This window comes from Carassius gibelio, chromosome A3, assembly GCF_023724105.1.
Source record: "Carassius gibelio isolate Cgi1373 ecotype wild population from Czech Republic chromosome A3, carGib1.2-hapl.c, whole genome shotgun sequence".
Lineage (NCBI taxonomy): Eukaryota > Metazoa > Chordata > Actinopteri > Cypriniformes > Cyprinidae > Carassius > Carassius gibelio.
This window is the reverse complement of record NC_068373.1, coordinates 32,242,335-32,260,104: the sequence shown is the minus strand read 5'-3', so window position 1 is coordinate 32,260,104 and position 17,770 is coordinate 32,242,335. Positions and strand designations below refer to the sequence as shown.

General features: G+C 40.1%; 1 protein-coding gene and 1 long non-coding RNA gene across 2 annotated transcripts in view; one reads left to right on the top strand and one right to left on the bottom strand.

The window, feature by feature from the left end:
• The window catches only part of LOC127956210 (uncharacterized), a 68,667-nt gene that overhangs the window by 18,802 nt on the left and 32,095 nt on the right, over positions 1-17,770 (top strand). The window contains exons 3-4 of the mRNA XM_052554002.1: positions 1-210; positions 7,309-7,410. The exon at positions 1-210 is cut by the window's left edge and continues 135 nt beyond it. Of these exons, the coding sequence (XP_052409962.1) occupies positions 1-210; positions 7,309-7,410 (312 nt within the window). The remainder of the gene's footprint in view (positions 211-7,308; positions 7,411-17,770) is intronic.
• On the bottom strand, positions 8,244-8,828 carry LOC127956566 (uncharacterized). The gene is made up of 2 exons (XR_008153596.1): positions 8,713-8,828; positions 8,244-8,615 (listed from the first exon to the last, which is right to left on the bottom strand). It is a non-coding gene; the product is annotated as an uncharacterized LOC127956566 (long non-coding RNA).

Here is a 17,770-nt window from a genome sequence, read left to right as displayed (position 1 = left end):
ATATTCAGGTTCTACTCTACCAAGACAATGAGGCACATTCATCAAATGAGCGATATAGAGACAGAGTTGAGTTCTTCCCTGCTGAAATCCCCAAAGGAAACTTCTCTCTCAGACTGAAGAACTTCAGAACTGAAGATAAAGGAGTTTACATGTGTAAGGTGTTTGCTGGAGGACTTTCAGCCAATGCAACTGTACTACTGGAGCAACTAGGTAAGTAACGGACTTGTCATATTTTGTAAAGTGCAATGTTTAATGGCTGCAGAGTCATGCTGTGTCTAATCAACTAAATTTGGCAGAAAGATGGCAGCATCGTGGATGGAATCTAGAAAGTTTATCAATCCAGAAAAATTTAAACTGAAAAAAAAAAAAACATTTAGGAAAAAATAAAACTGATTTCATATGGCCCTAACCATGTAAGATGCCAGTCAATTTACTTACAATGAAGAAAAAAAGACATGCAGTGAAAAAAGATCTAAGCAAACAATTTCAACATAAAAGCAGCATCTCTTCATTAGTGGGTAAAGCCAAAAATACTACCTGTAAGAATGAAATCTAGCTAACCTCGAAGGATAAAAATACAAATAAACAACATAATTCTTAGGGGTCGTTCACATTTCGCATCTTTTGCGTGCGCAACTTCGTTATTTCCAATGTAGGCGCGCGGCATGCGCGCTCATAATGGAAGCGACGCGGTCGCGGCGTGCCCGTTTTTTCCAGGCGCGTCCGCACCGCATCGAGTTAAAAACATCTTAACTTTTCAGAATGCCGCAAGCGCACCGCGGGTCATGTGACAAGAACTAACCAATCAGCTTCATCCTTTCCCGTAACAACATTGAAAGCTCAGCCAAGATGAAGGAACAGCTGATCATAGCTGTATATGGATTGTCATTTTGAAATAAATTTAGTAGCAGAGCTACTGAGAGCGATTTTTTTAGAGCTGCAAATCCATTTATCCTTTGCTGAAATTTCCGCCTCTTCATGGAGAGAGCGCATCATGGTTGCTTAGCAAAGGCAGACGCCTCAGGGGCGCTTCTGCCCGAGAGCTTTGGAAAGAAGTATATCGCGCCTAGCATTTTCCTCGTGTTTTTAGGCGCGATATGTGAACGGCCCCTTACCCACTTTACTAACTAGCAAAAACAAGGACAAAAGAAAATGGCACCCAACTCCCTACTACTCCAGCACTTGTTAAAAAAAAAAAAGCAACTGACTCAAAACTGTACACTACAGTGAAATCACACTGAAGTTTAGTTTTAAATTTAGGCTTTATATATAAGACTGCACATTACAGCCATAACACCCATGTTACGCTTAAAACACACCAACAAGAGCAGCACCCTAGTACTGGCATCACACTCATGCTCTTGGGAAAAGGAACATCTGGCTTCTTCTTCTTTTACGGCGGATCGCAAACTATTAGTGCATTACCGCCAGCTCTCCCTCTAATGGACCATTGACACTAACTCGATTAACCTATTATCTCTATAAATCACTAAACCCGGTATATTCATTGTGATTCTTCATCGAGCTTCATCCAACGCTGCATCTCCAGCTCCTCCATCCACCCTCAGCCGTCTTAACATAAAAAAAATAAAAATTTGTATACTCGCTTATTCAGATTGGTGCTTGTCAAGACCTGTAACAGTAATGTAGCTATTAATATGTCTATCTGAATTTAATAAATATTTAATTTAAAACTGCTCTCCCGTTTTCTCTATTTCATTCTTCAATTCATTTTTCAACTTTATATTCCCTACAGTACAGCATGTTCAACAGTTTCCCTAACGCCACATACCTCACATAGCCCTGTTGGGTGTTTCTTTATTAGATGCATTGTACTATTTAATCTTGTATGCCCCAGTCATAACCTTGTGATAATGTTCTCCTCCGCTCTGCTCCTGCCTGATTCTCTTCCTTTCCCCACTATTGGCTGTATTTGATACAAATGTCTGCCCTTGAAATCTGTGTCCCAATGCTTCTGCCATTCATACCAAATGTTCTTTTTAATAATAAATTTAATTTCAGACCCACTGAATGGAATCTGAATATCAACATTCTCATGTTCTACGCATTCTTTTTGCAAGCTTATCTGCTTCTTCGTTTCCCCTCAACCCGATGTGAGCTGGAACCCACAAAAAATGTACGATTATACAGTTTTGCTCTAATGGATATAGTTCTTGCATAATTTCTATTATCATATCTTGTCTTGTGTCTGACTTCAGCTCATTTAAACTTATTAGAACTGCACTAGAATCTGAACATACTATTGCCTTGGATATTTTAACTTCACTAATCCACCTCAGTGCCATAATTATCGCAAACATTTCTCCTGTATATACTGACAAACAATCTGGTATACTATTTTTCTTTCCCACTTTTATCTTGGGTACTACAAATGCTGATCCCACACACCCAGTTTCTGAGTCTTTTGAAGCATCAGTGAATATATGCATAAACTCTCCATACCTTGACCCCATATATTCACTTACACTACATATCTCTCTTTCATCGGGCCCTTCCTTTTGACTTCTTTCTAATAGGCTAAGATCAACTTCTGGTTGGGGCATAACCCACATTAGTACTGGTGATAAGGAAATTCTTATAGCATTCCCAACCTCTTCCAGACTCATCGCTTTTATCATCTTCCCCACTCTCCATCCAAAGCTATTACACTCCTTCTTCTCATGGTCCCAGCTTAGTCTCAGTCCTTTTTTGTAGGATGATTTTCACTCTGACCTCTTAAGTTTGCCTATAAGGACAACATTAACTGTTGTCTTCTTATCTGTAGCGGCATTTCTCCCATCTCTACTTGTACCGCTGATACTGGAGAAGTTAGACATGCCCCACAACATATTCTTAAGGCTTGGTACTGAATTATTTCTAATTCAATGAAATTTGTTTTATCTGCAGAGCAATATACTAAACAAACATAATCCAATATAGATCTTATCACGGCTATGTATATAGATTTTAGAGCCACTCTATCTGCTCCCCATTCTTGGCCTGATATACACCTCATCACAGTCACTACTCGTTTACATCTTCCTACCATCTTTTCTATGTTCTTTCCATGTTAATCTATTGTAAAACCATACTCCAATAAATCTTACTATATTTACACTTTCTAGTTCTTCTTTATGTAACTTTAGCTTAATATCTACTTTACTTTTGTCTATTCCACTGAAAACTTAAACCCATTTTCCTTTGACCACTTTTCCACTTCATTTAATGCACTCTGCATTTTCCTTATACTATAATCTATATTCTTTCCTTTATACCAAAGAGCCCCGTCATCAGAAAACAATGATTTCCCCAAATTTGAATGTATTTTTGAGAAAACATTAATCATGATTATAAATAACAATGGACTTATTACACGGCCCTGGGGAGTTCCATTTTCAATTGCTCCACTGGAGGATATATTTTCCCCTACTTTAACCCTTTTTCTTCAATTGTAGGTTCTTCCTTTTATATTAAACTTTATAATAATCCCTCTTTCCACAACATATCGTATGCCTTCTCTATATCAAAAAAAAAAACATCAATGACACTTTCCTTGTTTGCAAATGCCTTTCTTCATCTTCTAAAGATACTATTAAATCCAAAGTCCACCTTCCACACCTAAATCCGCTTTGATAAGGAGAAAACCAGCTTCTTTTTTCCAAATGATATGTAAATCTATCTGTAAGCATTCTCTCCATTACATTACAAAGATGAGAAGTTAAAGCTATTGGACGATAACTCCTAGGATTACTTGGATCTTTCCCAGGCTTTTTAATAGATATAATTAATGCTTCGTTCCAACCTTGAGGAAGTATACCTTCCATCCATATTCTGTTGTAAAAAAGATAGAATCACCTTCATAGAGCTATCATTGAGATGCTTCATCATAGTATAACTAACTCCATCCATTCCCAGGGCAGATTGTTTCATTCTTCTAATTGCATTTCTAAGTTCATTTATGGAGAATGTTAGATCTAGTGACATATGTTCAGTCTCTTTTATCCTCAATAAATCAGGATACTCCTTTAACACATCATTCCTTATTTCTTTACTCTGTTCTGTCAAATTTTCTGTGCCATTTATTTTAACAAATGTCTTTAAAAACATTTCCACTTTCTCTCCATCCTCCACCGCAATTTCTCCTTCCATACTTAATACAGGGTATTCTTTACTTTTTTGAATCCCTCTCATTTTCTTAATCATACCCCACACCTCCTCTACTGGGGTGTTCTTCACTATTCCATTACAAAATAATTTCCAGTACATTACCTTGGCTTTCCTTACTGCCCTTCTTACATCTGCTTGTAATATTTTATACTTTATTAAATCTTGAATATTATGAGTTTGCTTTACTTTCTTAAATGCTTTCCTTTTCTTTCGTACTGCACTTGCACATTCTACGTTCCACCATGGAACAATCTTATTCTTTCTTCCTCTCTTAATTTTTGGTATATACTTATCTGATGCAACTTGTATTGCTTGTATTCCTTCACAAATACTCTCCACTGATCTGTCTGATTATATTACAATATTTTGCATCCCTTCTTCACTCAACTTCATAAATTCTTCCCAGCTTGCTTTGTCATACTTCCAATTACTTTTACGTCCCTTACTAATAACATTTCTCCTTCCTTGTACTCTTACTGTAATCATGATGGGGTAACGATCACTCCCTATAGTATCCTGACCCATTATTTCCCACTCAGTACTCCCTGCTATATATCAGACACCATTAAGCCACAACTCTTGTATACATATCAAATCAGGTTTAATTTCCAACTCATTAATAACGCTTTTAAATTCTAATCCATTGGCCATAAGACTTTACATTCCATTCTAAAATTAAAATCATCTTTACTATCCATACCATGCTTCCAGACTTGACTGGGATTCATTTACCAGTCCATCCCTTATCTTAACCCATGATATATCCTTTACTCCTAAGAACCTCTCTGCTGCCCTGACTATAATCTGAATCATATTTTTTTTCAGTTTGAGCTGTACAATTTACTACCTCAGCTATGAATAGCAAAACATTCACTCTACTGACCATCATTATATCCTCTGTACTCCTACCTACCAGCTCTGAGGTAGCCTCCTCATTCCTTACCTCTGTTCTCATATCTTTAACTTCACCTATTGTTCCATCATTTTGTCATTATTGACTTTGCCGCGTTCGCCACCATTACTCACACCACTCCTCCTCCATTCTGGTTTACTAACACAGACCAGGATTAGTGCGTGTCACCCTATTAGGTCTGACCTCCGAACATCTGGCTTACTCTCTTAATCTTCTTAAATACTGGTTCCTTTTGACATTGACGAGGAGCAGCTGGAAGGTCCAATCACCTAGATTAGGACAGGGAGGAGCACAGAAAATAGGCCAAAACATACAACAAAAACTACAACTCCCAGAAGGCCGTTGGGTCCACTGGCATCATATCATGAAAGAGACACACCGTGATAATAAAACACAAATTCATATGTCCTGGGACGTAACACTACTCACTGCTGTGTGTGCACTTGGATAGGTTTTAATGCAGAGCACAAATTCAGAGTATGGGACACCACACCTGGCCACACGTCACGTCCTTTCCTTTTTAAACTCTTCTTTAGGTATCTTCATTTTTAAGTGTTATGGAAGAGTGCTGTTCTTTCACTCCTCTACCTACATCTGCTGCTGTTACTGAGAATTGAACCTATGGCCTTCGGGTTATTAGTCTGACTCTATAATCATTAGGCCAGATCTGCTCCTTTAGAGAGAAACAGTTGAAGAGCATATGATGTTGAATCTAGAAATGTAGCTTGTTCCTCTCTATCAAAACATCTGCATAGGACACACCTGTCCAAGAGGCAAAAATACACAGAATGGTCAAGTTGAGGAACATTCACTTAATCTTATTCATAATGTTTAAATCAGTTTTAGGGAAATTTGGAAATGTTCTTGTTATAAAATGTGAAGCAAAGTGATTGATCAAGTATCCATTGGTAAAGGGCACATTTACCAGATTCACTGATAGTACCTCAAACTTTGAAAGATTTAAGGGCGTTCTCACTTGACCTGGTTAACCCTGGGTCATTATAAACCACACGTGTCAAGCTCTGCTCCTCTGCAGAGATTTCCTCCATCCTGGATTAAACCCTGGTGTAAATTATACTAGAAGCTTCCCAGCTGTGTTCCTGGGAACCTCTGGTTGAGTTCACATGAAATGACCCTGCAGTTATAATTATAACTTTCTGTTTTAGTTTATTAGTAAAGCACATGTTGTTCCAAAGCATCTTGACAAGTATCTTACAATCTCTAGTAAATTAATTTAAAGCCTTTATTTGAATCATTCTTTTCCTTTCATTTATTTCCATAACTGCATGAAAAATGGAGAGAAATCTTTAACAATAATTATTGATCCCGGATATCTAGAGTTTGATTATTGATTAGACATTCAGTTAAAAAGTAGAGAAAAGCAGTGACGTTATTACCTGAAGTGAAATGTGAAGAAACAACAAGGTTATTCTTCAGGTTTATTACATAGATGAACATTTGACAAAACACCACAACATCAGTAGAAATGTTTATTTGAAGGATATATACTGGGAACAGTACTATACACAGGGGTGCACATAAGTGGTCCGCAAGCGTGACCAAAATAAAAAATGCGTAATATAAATATGTTCTGACATCGCATTTGCGTACCGACATGGTTGACAGCTGTTAATACACAATTACCATTTTAGATCACAAACTGTACTATAAAAGTTTTATTTTCAACTTGAAAGCATAAATCTAGTCTATCTCATTGCATTTTCAAAGCACAATACAAAACTGAGACATTCATCCACTGATGGTGCTAAATCCGGAAGTGCGTATACTTACTTGCCGGCAAACCGCCAAAATAAGAGCCTGCTGATTTTAAGTTTGAATATGAAAAAACACTTTTATTAATTTTGTTCTTAGACGTTTTTTTTTTTTATCTAAAACGACTTAAAATTAGGGAATACATAAAGCAATTCTTAAAGAGACAAACAAAGAAAGTAGCAGTAAATATTAGCATCTTATTTTTAAGTTTACTTTTAAAACTAGGACTGCCGTTTATTTTTAATAATGTTATCACACACTATTATTTAGTTTATTTACTTTTATTTTATAAAAAAATAAAATCAAAGTGCAATAATATTATAACTATTATTAATTCAGTTATATTTAATTTGTCACGCTATATGCAGTGTGAGGACCAAAACAATACTCCAGGTTCTCTTATGAGAAACAGGCTGAAAAAAGTATGTGTTCAGTAACTGTCTGTTGTTTTTCAGGTTTCTCTGCTTTACACATAATGATGCTGATTCTCTGTATCTCTGCGTCTGGATCTGCACTTCTGCTCTTCTGCCTGATCTACTGCAGATCGAATACTAACGGTATGTGTTTAACAGGAAAATATTCTCATCAGCTGTAATTCAGTTGGTTTCAACTGTAAGAGTATGATCCAATGACAACTATTATGTGAACCAGTTATAAATATTTTCATTGTTTTTAACTCTGTTTAGTCTTCTGGGGTCTCATTGATAAACGTTGTTTATGCAGAAAATAGGCATAGAAATTATGTTCGCAATTTTCCCTGCACATATCCGGATTTATAAAAATAAACTTGGCATAAATATGTACACATCTTACGGACATTCTAGACCAGAGTTGCTCTTCTTCTTCGTTGGAGTTTTACGGCAGTTGGCATCCATAGTGTTGCATTACTGCCATCTGTCATTATTTCCATATGTTACTATATTTTTGACGTTATGTTCTAATAAACCAATTCCCATGGCTGATTCTTGAACTCTTGCCTTTCCTGTAACAGTGTTTCTCAACCCTGGTCCTTTTCAACTCATTAGCTCATTAAAAGAAACTCCAGGAAACTAAGGGGGCTTTCATACTGCCAGTTTAGTGCGGAACGGGGAACATGATAGTTTGCATGAAAAATCGTTAATGTGAACATTGTCATTGGACCCTGGTGCGCACTGTGGTACCAAACCCGCGACTACCTGGAGAAGGTGATCTGAGTTCGGTTGCTCCTGAATTGTGGCGTGGTTCGAGTGAGTGTGTAAGCAACACGGACTCGGGTGCGCACATGTTCAGGAGTAAAGTTGTAACAATTCGTCTAGTATTCATACCCAGACCAACTGCCACAAGATTTATATTAGGGAGGGAACCACCGGCTATGGTCTGTGTTAGTTCAAATACTCAAAAAGACAAGAAATAGATGCAAAAGTGAGTATTATTCCAAAAGAAAGTGGTAAAGAATACATATTGTCATCAATACATGATAGGAAATCTCACATATAATAACCAGAGGCATAGCATTTCAAAATACAAGGAAAAAGTCACACATCAACAACATTATTTACAAAAGCAGTGCAAGAGTTCTTATCTGTATAGGCAGATACCACAAAGTTTTTCTGCCGTACTCAAGTGCACATGAGACTGGAAACGAAATGGCGGCCTCAATTTTGTCCTTGTACATTGATCCAGATGATACCGGGGAGAATAGAAGTAAGGTATCCCGTGGTTAAACAGTCCTTTTGAAGTACAATCTTCCTGGATGTTAACCCGGAAGGACTTAAGAGTCCTTCTACAACCAAGCAAACATAAACCAACATCATACCATATGTGAATCCACACAGGTCAAAAATAACCATGAACAGAACAGACAAAACACCAAATCTTACATTGATTGAGCAGAAAATCCCATAGATTCCCAGTCTGGACTGGAGTGGTGTGCCATGCTGTTAGGCCTCAAACCCTTCTCACTCCTTCTATCCTTGCCTTACTGATATCCTAGAGCAATAAGCACACTAGCTCCCCCTAGTGTCAGGTAGAAGCCTTACATACCCAAAAAGGAAACTAATGTGACAGGTCAAGACTGTTACAAAGTATCCCGCGCATGTGTAACACTGTCGATATCATTGTTTCCTCAACACATGAGAGAGCCGAGGTTGATTCCACACACCCCTAAATGTCAAAATCTTCTCCAGGTAGTCTCTGGTTTGGTACCACAGTGTGCATCAGGGTCCAATGACAGCGTTCACATTAACGATTTTTCATGCGAACCTTGCCCCGTTCCGCACTAAACTGCCAGTGTGAAAGCCCTCTTAAATAGGTTTGTCAAATCAAGGAAATACACAAAATGTTCAGTACTAGGGGGCTCTTAGGGCTAGGGTTAAGAAGCACTGTTTGAGAATGTGTACGCCCTATTTTTCCTGGAGTGAGAAAAGTAATGAAGTAAGCAATGACTTTAAAATCTGTTTTCATTTTGATAAACACATTTACATTAAATATTCCACTCTCATTAACGGAGATAAGCAATGAAAAAACTAAGTAATTATGCAGAAGTTAAACAAATTATATGAATTTAGACATATTTAGTGGATGCGCTTGATCCCTTTTCCTGTGGCATGATGTTTTAATGACAGCGAGGAGTGCTATAGATTCACAATAATTAATCTTCAAACTAAACTGCAGATCTCATGTTATGAGAAAATATTTTAGTGAGAACAATGATCAATGTTGCGCACTTCGATATTATGGAAGACTGCTGGATTTGGTGGAGCAGTCTATATTGTTTGGTTTGAATAGGTCCAGTGATAATTTCTTACTGTACAAGCACAGCTGCACAGAGGTGTTGTTGTCATGTGAAGGCATATCCGCAACATTATGAAAAATAACACTGTATCTGAAGGATAAAACTTGAAGAAAACAATTTGCATATTTTCTTTTTAAAATAGGCTACTTTGTCAGTTGAGTCAAACATTTCTACATGTATTTACACTGCAATAAATATAGGCTAAAAATAAAAGATTTTCACCTTATCAGCAAAACTGTGTAAATTAAATTTGATTTGAACTGTTTAAAACAATTGAAATACTATTCGGCCTGTGGAAAGGAATGAGACCAACTCTATTCTAAAATAATTATCTGAGAACTATTTTAAACAGTTTTTAAATGGATTTTTATTTGTATATATTTGTGTTAAAATATAACAAGGATATACTGGATGATTTTTAGCAATTAAAAAAAAAAAAAAAATGTGTATGGCACAAATAGCTTTTATAGTCCGTATCTCATATTTCCTTATTGTCTTGAACCTTAAACAGTGTTAAATATGGTGTCACGTGGATGTGAATATGCATGTAAATGATATGCAGATGAGGTTATGCATAGAAAAACTAGGCGTTGTAAGCTCCATATATGGTGATTTCGGGAGGAGTCCGGGTGGAGATGCACTTACGCATCATCTTCCTCTGACTGGGATTTATAAAGGGATTTTTGCGCAGTTTCTGGTGTACTGTGGTTTTATAAATCTGGAAACTTTTGTGTGTATGCAAAATCTAGCTTTTATGTATACGTACATTTTTAGGATGAAATCTACAGAGAGTTTTAGAAATGAGACCCATAGTTTTACTATGCATAACCTCATCTGCATATCATTTCCATGTGAATTCCCACGCACATGACACCATGTTTAACACAGAGACATTAAGGAAATAGTATCCCTGCTGTGTTTTAGAATAAATACATGAAAATATTCATAAAAACTAAATGGTTTCACGTAGTTCTCAGATATATTTTAGATGATCTAATTCTTTTACACTGGCCAAATAGAATTTCAATTATTTTAAACAATTCAAATCAAGTTAAATGTATGCAGTTTTGCTGATAAGATAAACATAATTTAGCTATTTTAGTGGAAACAGATAAGCCCATATTTATTGTAGTAAATTTTCTAAATTTCTGTTTTCTCCTTGTTATGTCCTTCAAATATAGTAGAATTATTCATAATGTAGTAGAGATGACTTTACACGACATTAGCACCTTCGTGCAGCTGTGGTTGTACAGTAATCCAGCAGTGTCCGCCTTAATATCACAATAAGTGCGCATCATCCATCATCTCGCTAAAATATTTCTCATAACATGTGATCTGTAGTTTAGTCTAAAAATTCATTATTTTGCACCTATAGCACTCCTCGCTTTAATACAAATAACATGTCACAGGACAAATTTTATTATAAATGAAATTATGTAATTGTTGTTTGTAAAATTATGTAATTTCATTGTTAATCTCTTAATGCGAGTGGAATATTTAATGTGAATGTGTATATCAACATGAAAACAGAGTTTAAAATCATTGTTTACTTTATTACTTTTCCACACCATGAAAAAGAGTTTATAATGTCCATATGGTGTGTCCTTATTTACGCCAAGTTCATTTTTTTATAAATCATGATATGTGTGTGGAAAATTGCGTATGCATATATTATGCCCATTATGCCACAGCCATATCACCCTGCAGCCCAAAACCGGTTTCCCACTGAAGCTAAGCAGGACTGAGCTGGTCAGTACCTGGATGGGAGACCTCCTGAGAAAACTATGGATGCTGCACACTGGTGGTGGTTGAGGAGAGACCCCCCCACATGATTGTAAAAGTGCTTTGGATGTAAACAATACATAATACAGTGCTATATAAATGCATTATTCATTCATTTCGTGCATACGCAACGTTTATAAATGAGACCCCAGGTCTGTTTAGTTCATCCGTGCCCATATCTGGTTCTGTTTCTGTCCTAGTTTAGTTAATTGATTCATTAGTTCTCTTTAGTTAATTCCCATCACCTTTTTGTCATCAGCTGCATGCCTTATTTAAACTCACTCTTTTGTTAGTCTTTGTCTGAGGGTAAGTTGCACAGTTGTTTATCCAGAGATGGCTCCCTGGAAGTTAGTTTGGCCTGAGGTAGATTGGTTTGTGTCAGAGGAAAAAAGGAGGGCAAAGGGAAGTATAAATCTAAAAATGGTGTTCAACAATCGGATAGCAGAAAAGTATATTGATTGCACACAAGGTTATACAGATGGCGCTAATGAACCAGAGACAGAAGTAACAGGATTGAGTGTGGTGGTACCAGGTAAAGGAATTGGAATTAATAGAAGAACCTCTAATATGTTAGGGGTTTATACAGTGGAAATGCTGGCAATATTAATCACCGTACGGTGGGTGGAAAAGACAAGGCAGCATAAAGTATTAGTTTGTTCAGATTCATCGTCAGTGTCACACACCTGGACTCATTTAATGTGTTTTTGCCCGTGACCCAGTTTCTGTCTTTCCGTGTTTGATTAGTTCCCAGGTGTGTCCATTCTCTTCCTCATGTGTTCCATGTCCCTGTTAATTTAGTTATTCCATCCACCTGTGTTTCCCCATTATCCTTTGTACTTAAGCCTTGTTCTTTCAGTTCTGTTTTGTCGGGTCTTCTCACTTGTGACTAACTCATTTGCTACTACGTGTGCCTACCTCTGTGCTCCATGTTGGATATCTCCTGTGTTGGATGTAATAAAAGCCTTAGTTCGTTTATCCACGACTCCGTATTCCTTCAGGCAGCGTAAGACCGTGACAGAAGACCCGACCAAAAGAAGAAAATAGAAAACTGCGTGTTCTTCCCTCCGTTTTGCTTTTGTTTTTTCACAGTCTTTTCTTTTCTTAGTGTCTATGGATCCCCTCTATCGTCCCGAATTCCTCATCCTCCTGCTGAAGCAGGAAGGACGTTCTCTCGAGGACCATACCAGACAGTTTTTCCTATTAGCTAATGCCACCAGCTACCCGGACGGCGCGCTCTGCACCTTCTACAACACCAGCCTGAACTCCAAATGCAGAGCGTTGTCGTCCGAAGATGGTCCTCGAGAGGATTTCGCCGCATTTGTGGAGTGGACTCTGGCGAGAAATGGGTCACCTCTCACCGTCTGCCCCATAGAGGACCTCGCCAGCCCCACTCCCGACCCAGAGACCAGCCAGCCACCATCACGCTGCACGGAGCCAGAGCCCACCGCAGCCGCAGAGTCCGAGCCATCCACTGACAGGGAGCCGGATCTCGAGAGCGCGACTGACCAGGTGTGTGAGCCGGCCACACCGTGCATCGTGGGAGTCCTCGTGGAGATCGAGGGCGTGGAGGAAAGCCCTGCCCACACTCCTGCGACTGAGGGTGAGCTGTATACAGTCTCTGAAGGTCATATGGAGCAAGCTCTGGATCTGATGGACTGGTCTATGGAGGTAATCCCTAATTTTCCTGTTTCCCCGCTGGTTCCGTCCAGCCCTGATTCCCCTGTATACCCTCTCAGTCTCCCACTCCTACCTCCTCCAGTCATTTCCTCTGCTCCATTTCCGCTGGTTCCGCCCAGCCCTGAGTTTTCTGTGTCTCCGCTGGTTCCGCCCAGCTCTGAATCTTCTGTGTCTCCGCTGGTTCCGCCCAGCTCTGAATCTTCTGTGTCTCCGCTGGTTCCGCCCAGCTCTGAATCTTCTGTGTCTCCGCTGGTTCCGCCCAGCTCTGAATCTTCTGTGTCTCCGCTGGTTCCGCCCAGCTCTGAATCTTCTGTGTCTCCGCTGGTTCCGCCCAGCTCTGAATCTTCTGTGTCTCCGCTGGTTCCGCCCAGCTCTGAATCTTCTGTGTCTCCGCTGGTTCCGCCCAGCCCTGAATTTTCTGTGTCTCCGCTGGTTCCGCCCAGCTCTGAATCTTCTGTGTCTCCGCTGGTTCCGCCCAGCTCTGAATTTTCTGTGTCTCCGCTGGTTCCGCCCAGCCCTGACTCTTCTGTGTCTCCTGTATTCCCTCCCAGCCTCCCTCTCCCACCTCCTCCCAAACCTGCTGGTCCTTCTGCTCCACTTCCGCTGGTTCCATCCAGCCCTGATCCTCCTGTCGTTCCCCCCATCCTTCTCCTCTCTCCTCCTCCTAGACCAGCCAGTTCCTCGTCATCCCTGCTGGTGCCAGTCAGTCCCGCAGCTCACCCTCAGTCCGCGCCATCGGGGCGCGGTGGTTCGCCGCTGGACTGCCAGTCTCCAGCTCCGCCTTGGCGTGTTAAGGCCCTGTCTCCGCCTCCAGCCTCCGAGCCCTGGACTCCTCCTCGGTCCTTCGACCCAGCGGCTCCGCCTTGGCTCTTAGCTCCCTCGTCTCCACCGTGGCCTGTCATCCCACCTGCTCCACCGGGCTCCCTCGTCCCTCCGGCTCCACCTTGGTCAGTCGTCGACCATCCGCCACCTCGGGACTCCTCTCCTCTGGTTCCACCTCGTCACTCCATCCCTCCGGCTCTGTCAGGCTCCTCCTTCCCTCCGGTTCCACCTCCATCCTCGGTTGCTCCGGCTCCACAGCGGTCTGCCAGGACCCCGCCTCCGCCTTGGTCGCCTGAGCCTTCTGCTCCACCTAGGCCCTCCGGAACCTCGTCGTCACCCTGGCTCTGCGGCTGTGCTGCTCCATCTTGGGCTCCTCACCCACCGGTGCAGTCTCCGCCTGTCGGCTCCCTGGTGTCGTCGACCCTTCCTTCACCATGGCTCCTCCCGCCGTCGACTCCACCTTGGATCTCCGTCCTGGCTGGTCTCTGGTGGACCATCTGGCTCTTCCTGCTCCTGTCTCCTCCCTGGCTCCTTCCTCCGTCTCCTCCCTGGCTCCTCCTTCTGTGGTCCCTGTCTGCTGGCCCCCTCCTGGAAGTCCGTCCTCCACCGGAACCTCCTCCCAAGTTCCCACCCACGCCTCCCTCTGTTGTTTCTACGGTGCGAGGACGCACCTACCGGGAGGGGGGAGTACTGTCACACACCTGGACTCATTTAATGTGTTTTTGCCCGTGACCCAGTTTCTGTCTTTCCGTGTTTGATTAGTTCCCAGGTGTGTCCATTCTCTTCCTCATGTGTTCCATGTCCCTGTTAATTTAGTTATTCCATCCACCTGTGTTTCCCCATTATCCTTTGTACTTAAGCCTTGTTCTTTCAGTTCTGTTTTGTCGGGTCTTCTCACTTGTGACTAACTCATTTGCTACTACGTGTGCCTACCTCTGTGCTCCATGTTGGATATCTCCTGTGTTGGATGTAATAAAAGCCTTAGTTCGTTTATCCACGACTCCGTATTCCTTCAGGCAGCGTAAAACCGTGACAGTCAGTGTTAGCAAGTATAAGGTCATTTTATTCAAAAAGTTGGCAAGACATACCGTATGAAGTCCTACAGTCAGCTACAAGAATATTTAATCAAGGAAGGCAAATACAATTTGTGTGGGTTCCAGGACATGTAGGGATAAGGGGAAACGAAATGGCAGATAAATTAGTCAAAACCATGTTAACAAAAGGAAATATAGATATGCAAGTACCGCTCTTAAACATTAAAAAGAAGAAGTCTTTGTCTGGGAACACACACACACACACACACACACACACACACACACACACACACACACACACACACACACACACACACACACACACACACACACACACACACACACACACACACACACACACACACACACACACACACACACACACACACACACACACACACACACACACACACACACACACACACACACACACACACACACACACACACACACACACACACACACACACACACACACACACACACACACACACACACACACACACACACACAGTGGGGAAGTCGTGGCCTAATGGTTAGAGGGTTGGACTCCCAATCGAAGGGTTGTGGGTTCTAGTCTCGGGCCGGACGGAATTGTGGGTGGGGGTAGTGCATGAACAGTTCTCTCTCCACCTTCAATACCATGACTTAGGTGCCCTTGAGCAAGGCATCGAACCCCAACTGCTCCCCGGGCGCCGCAGCATAAATGGCTGCCCACTGCTCCGGGTGTGTGCTCACAGTGTGTGTGTGTGTTCACTGCTCTGTGTGTGTGCATTTCGGATGGGTTAAATGCAGAGCACAAATTCTGAGTATGGGTCACCATACTTGGCTGAATGTCACTTCACTTCACTTCACTTCACTTCACAGTTCAGTGGCTTGCTCAAGGGCTCCTCAGTCGTGGTATTGCCAGCCCGAGACTTGAACCCACAAACTTATGGTTAAAGTCGGCATGAAATCAAATTTGACAAATCTTCTTTTTATATGTAATATAGTAGTGTTTATTATAAATGATGTATCTGTGCACTTCATTATTTTTTTTTAAATTCATGTACCCTTATAATCTTTAATCAAATACATTACCCTACCATCCCCCCTCTAAACGACCTCTCTTCTTTTTTGGATTTATAATTTTTAATTATAATTGAAATTTTTGCGCAGTTTCTGGTGTACTTGTGGTTTTATAAATCTGGAAACTTTTGGGCGTACACAAAATCTAGCTTTCGTGCTTACGTAAAACTTTAGGATGAAATCTAAAGAAAGCTTTATAAACGAGACCCCTGGTGAGTAAATGATGATCATTTTGGGCTGAATCTCCCTTTAAGAACTTTAATATTTGTAAATAGTAAACACCTTATTTATATAAGACACTGATATTTATCTTTAATCAGGCTGTTATTGAATCAACATTTTACTTCAATTACAATTAATTATTACACTTTAGTTCTAGTTCTAGATATTAACTGACTAGTATTAGTAAGATGGTGGTCACAAGAAGTAAAACCATGGTCTTCATGGTTATATGGTTTTTAGAATAAATAATAGGCTAATTAATGATAAATTATTAAATTTATAGTAAAAAACTAAACATGAAGAAACTACAAAAACAACTTTCGTAAAATGTAAATATTCCCCTGTATGTAATAACAGTATAATTTACAGTAAATACATTTCTACCCAAACATAGGCTGTGTGTACAGTGTTAATAACTGTGAGTTAAATCATGGTGCAGAAGAACAGGCCTGTTGGTGTTTCCCAGTATACTACATCATTATACAGTGTCCATGATCATAGCTGTTTACAGGCGGCATCACTACAGAACATTTAATGATCTCTTATCACACGACTGTATGAATCAAACAGACGCGAACTGGGGACCCAGGCAAAATCAAAGGATGACGCCCTTCTAAAAGATTTTGTTACTTTTACATACTCAAATCTGTATATTTTATTTACCTTTACAAAGGCCTTTTTTTTTTTTTTTACAAATCCATAAATAATGTTTTGATATATTAAACATAAAATGTTGAATACTGATATTTGAAGTTATTTAAATGATAAAAAGGTGCTTTAAATGTGAAATGAAAAGCTCCAGTAGGTGACAGCAGCTCACTCATAATAAGTGAATCACTGAGATTGAACCGAATCATTTAAATGTTTGATTCGTTAAGGAACGAAACACTGTCTTGTTGCTCAGAGACACAAAATATTCCTGTGTTCACTGATCTCTGTTGTAGATCACTGGCTGTGGCTTTGTGTGGAACGATTTATGTTGTTGAAATAGTGCAAAAACAGGCAATATGGGTCTCTTAATTAACTTCTAGTGTGTTGAACTATTGTGAAAAAAAAATGGTCATTTTTGGAGGAAAAAAAAAACTGACTCTTCATGTGAAACTAATTAACTATATTAGATTAGATTAAGTTCAACTTTATTGTCATTGCACATGTGGGCACAAGGCAACGAGATGCAGTAGTACAAGGGAAGGAGAGATACAGCATAACATTAGGAAAGTGAGGAGAAGAAAACAACACCCAGACAGTGCTCCTTTGGGAGAACAGTGTGAGAACAGGAAAAAACACCTCAGCAACAAAAGAACATAGACAATACACCATAAACACACGACAAACTGGGGATGAAAATTGGGGGATCGAGGTAATCCAGCGCAGGCAAGCAGCCATCCGGTCCATTCACCATTACATTGTTTTTTTTGTTGTGTTTTTTTGTGCGTTGTGAGAATATTCAGCAAGATAACTCACTTAAATATATCATGTTAGGAATAAACTAAACATTTAGAATTTTTACCTCAGAGTGTTTCTTATCACTATCCATTAT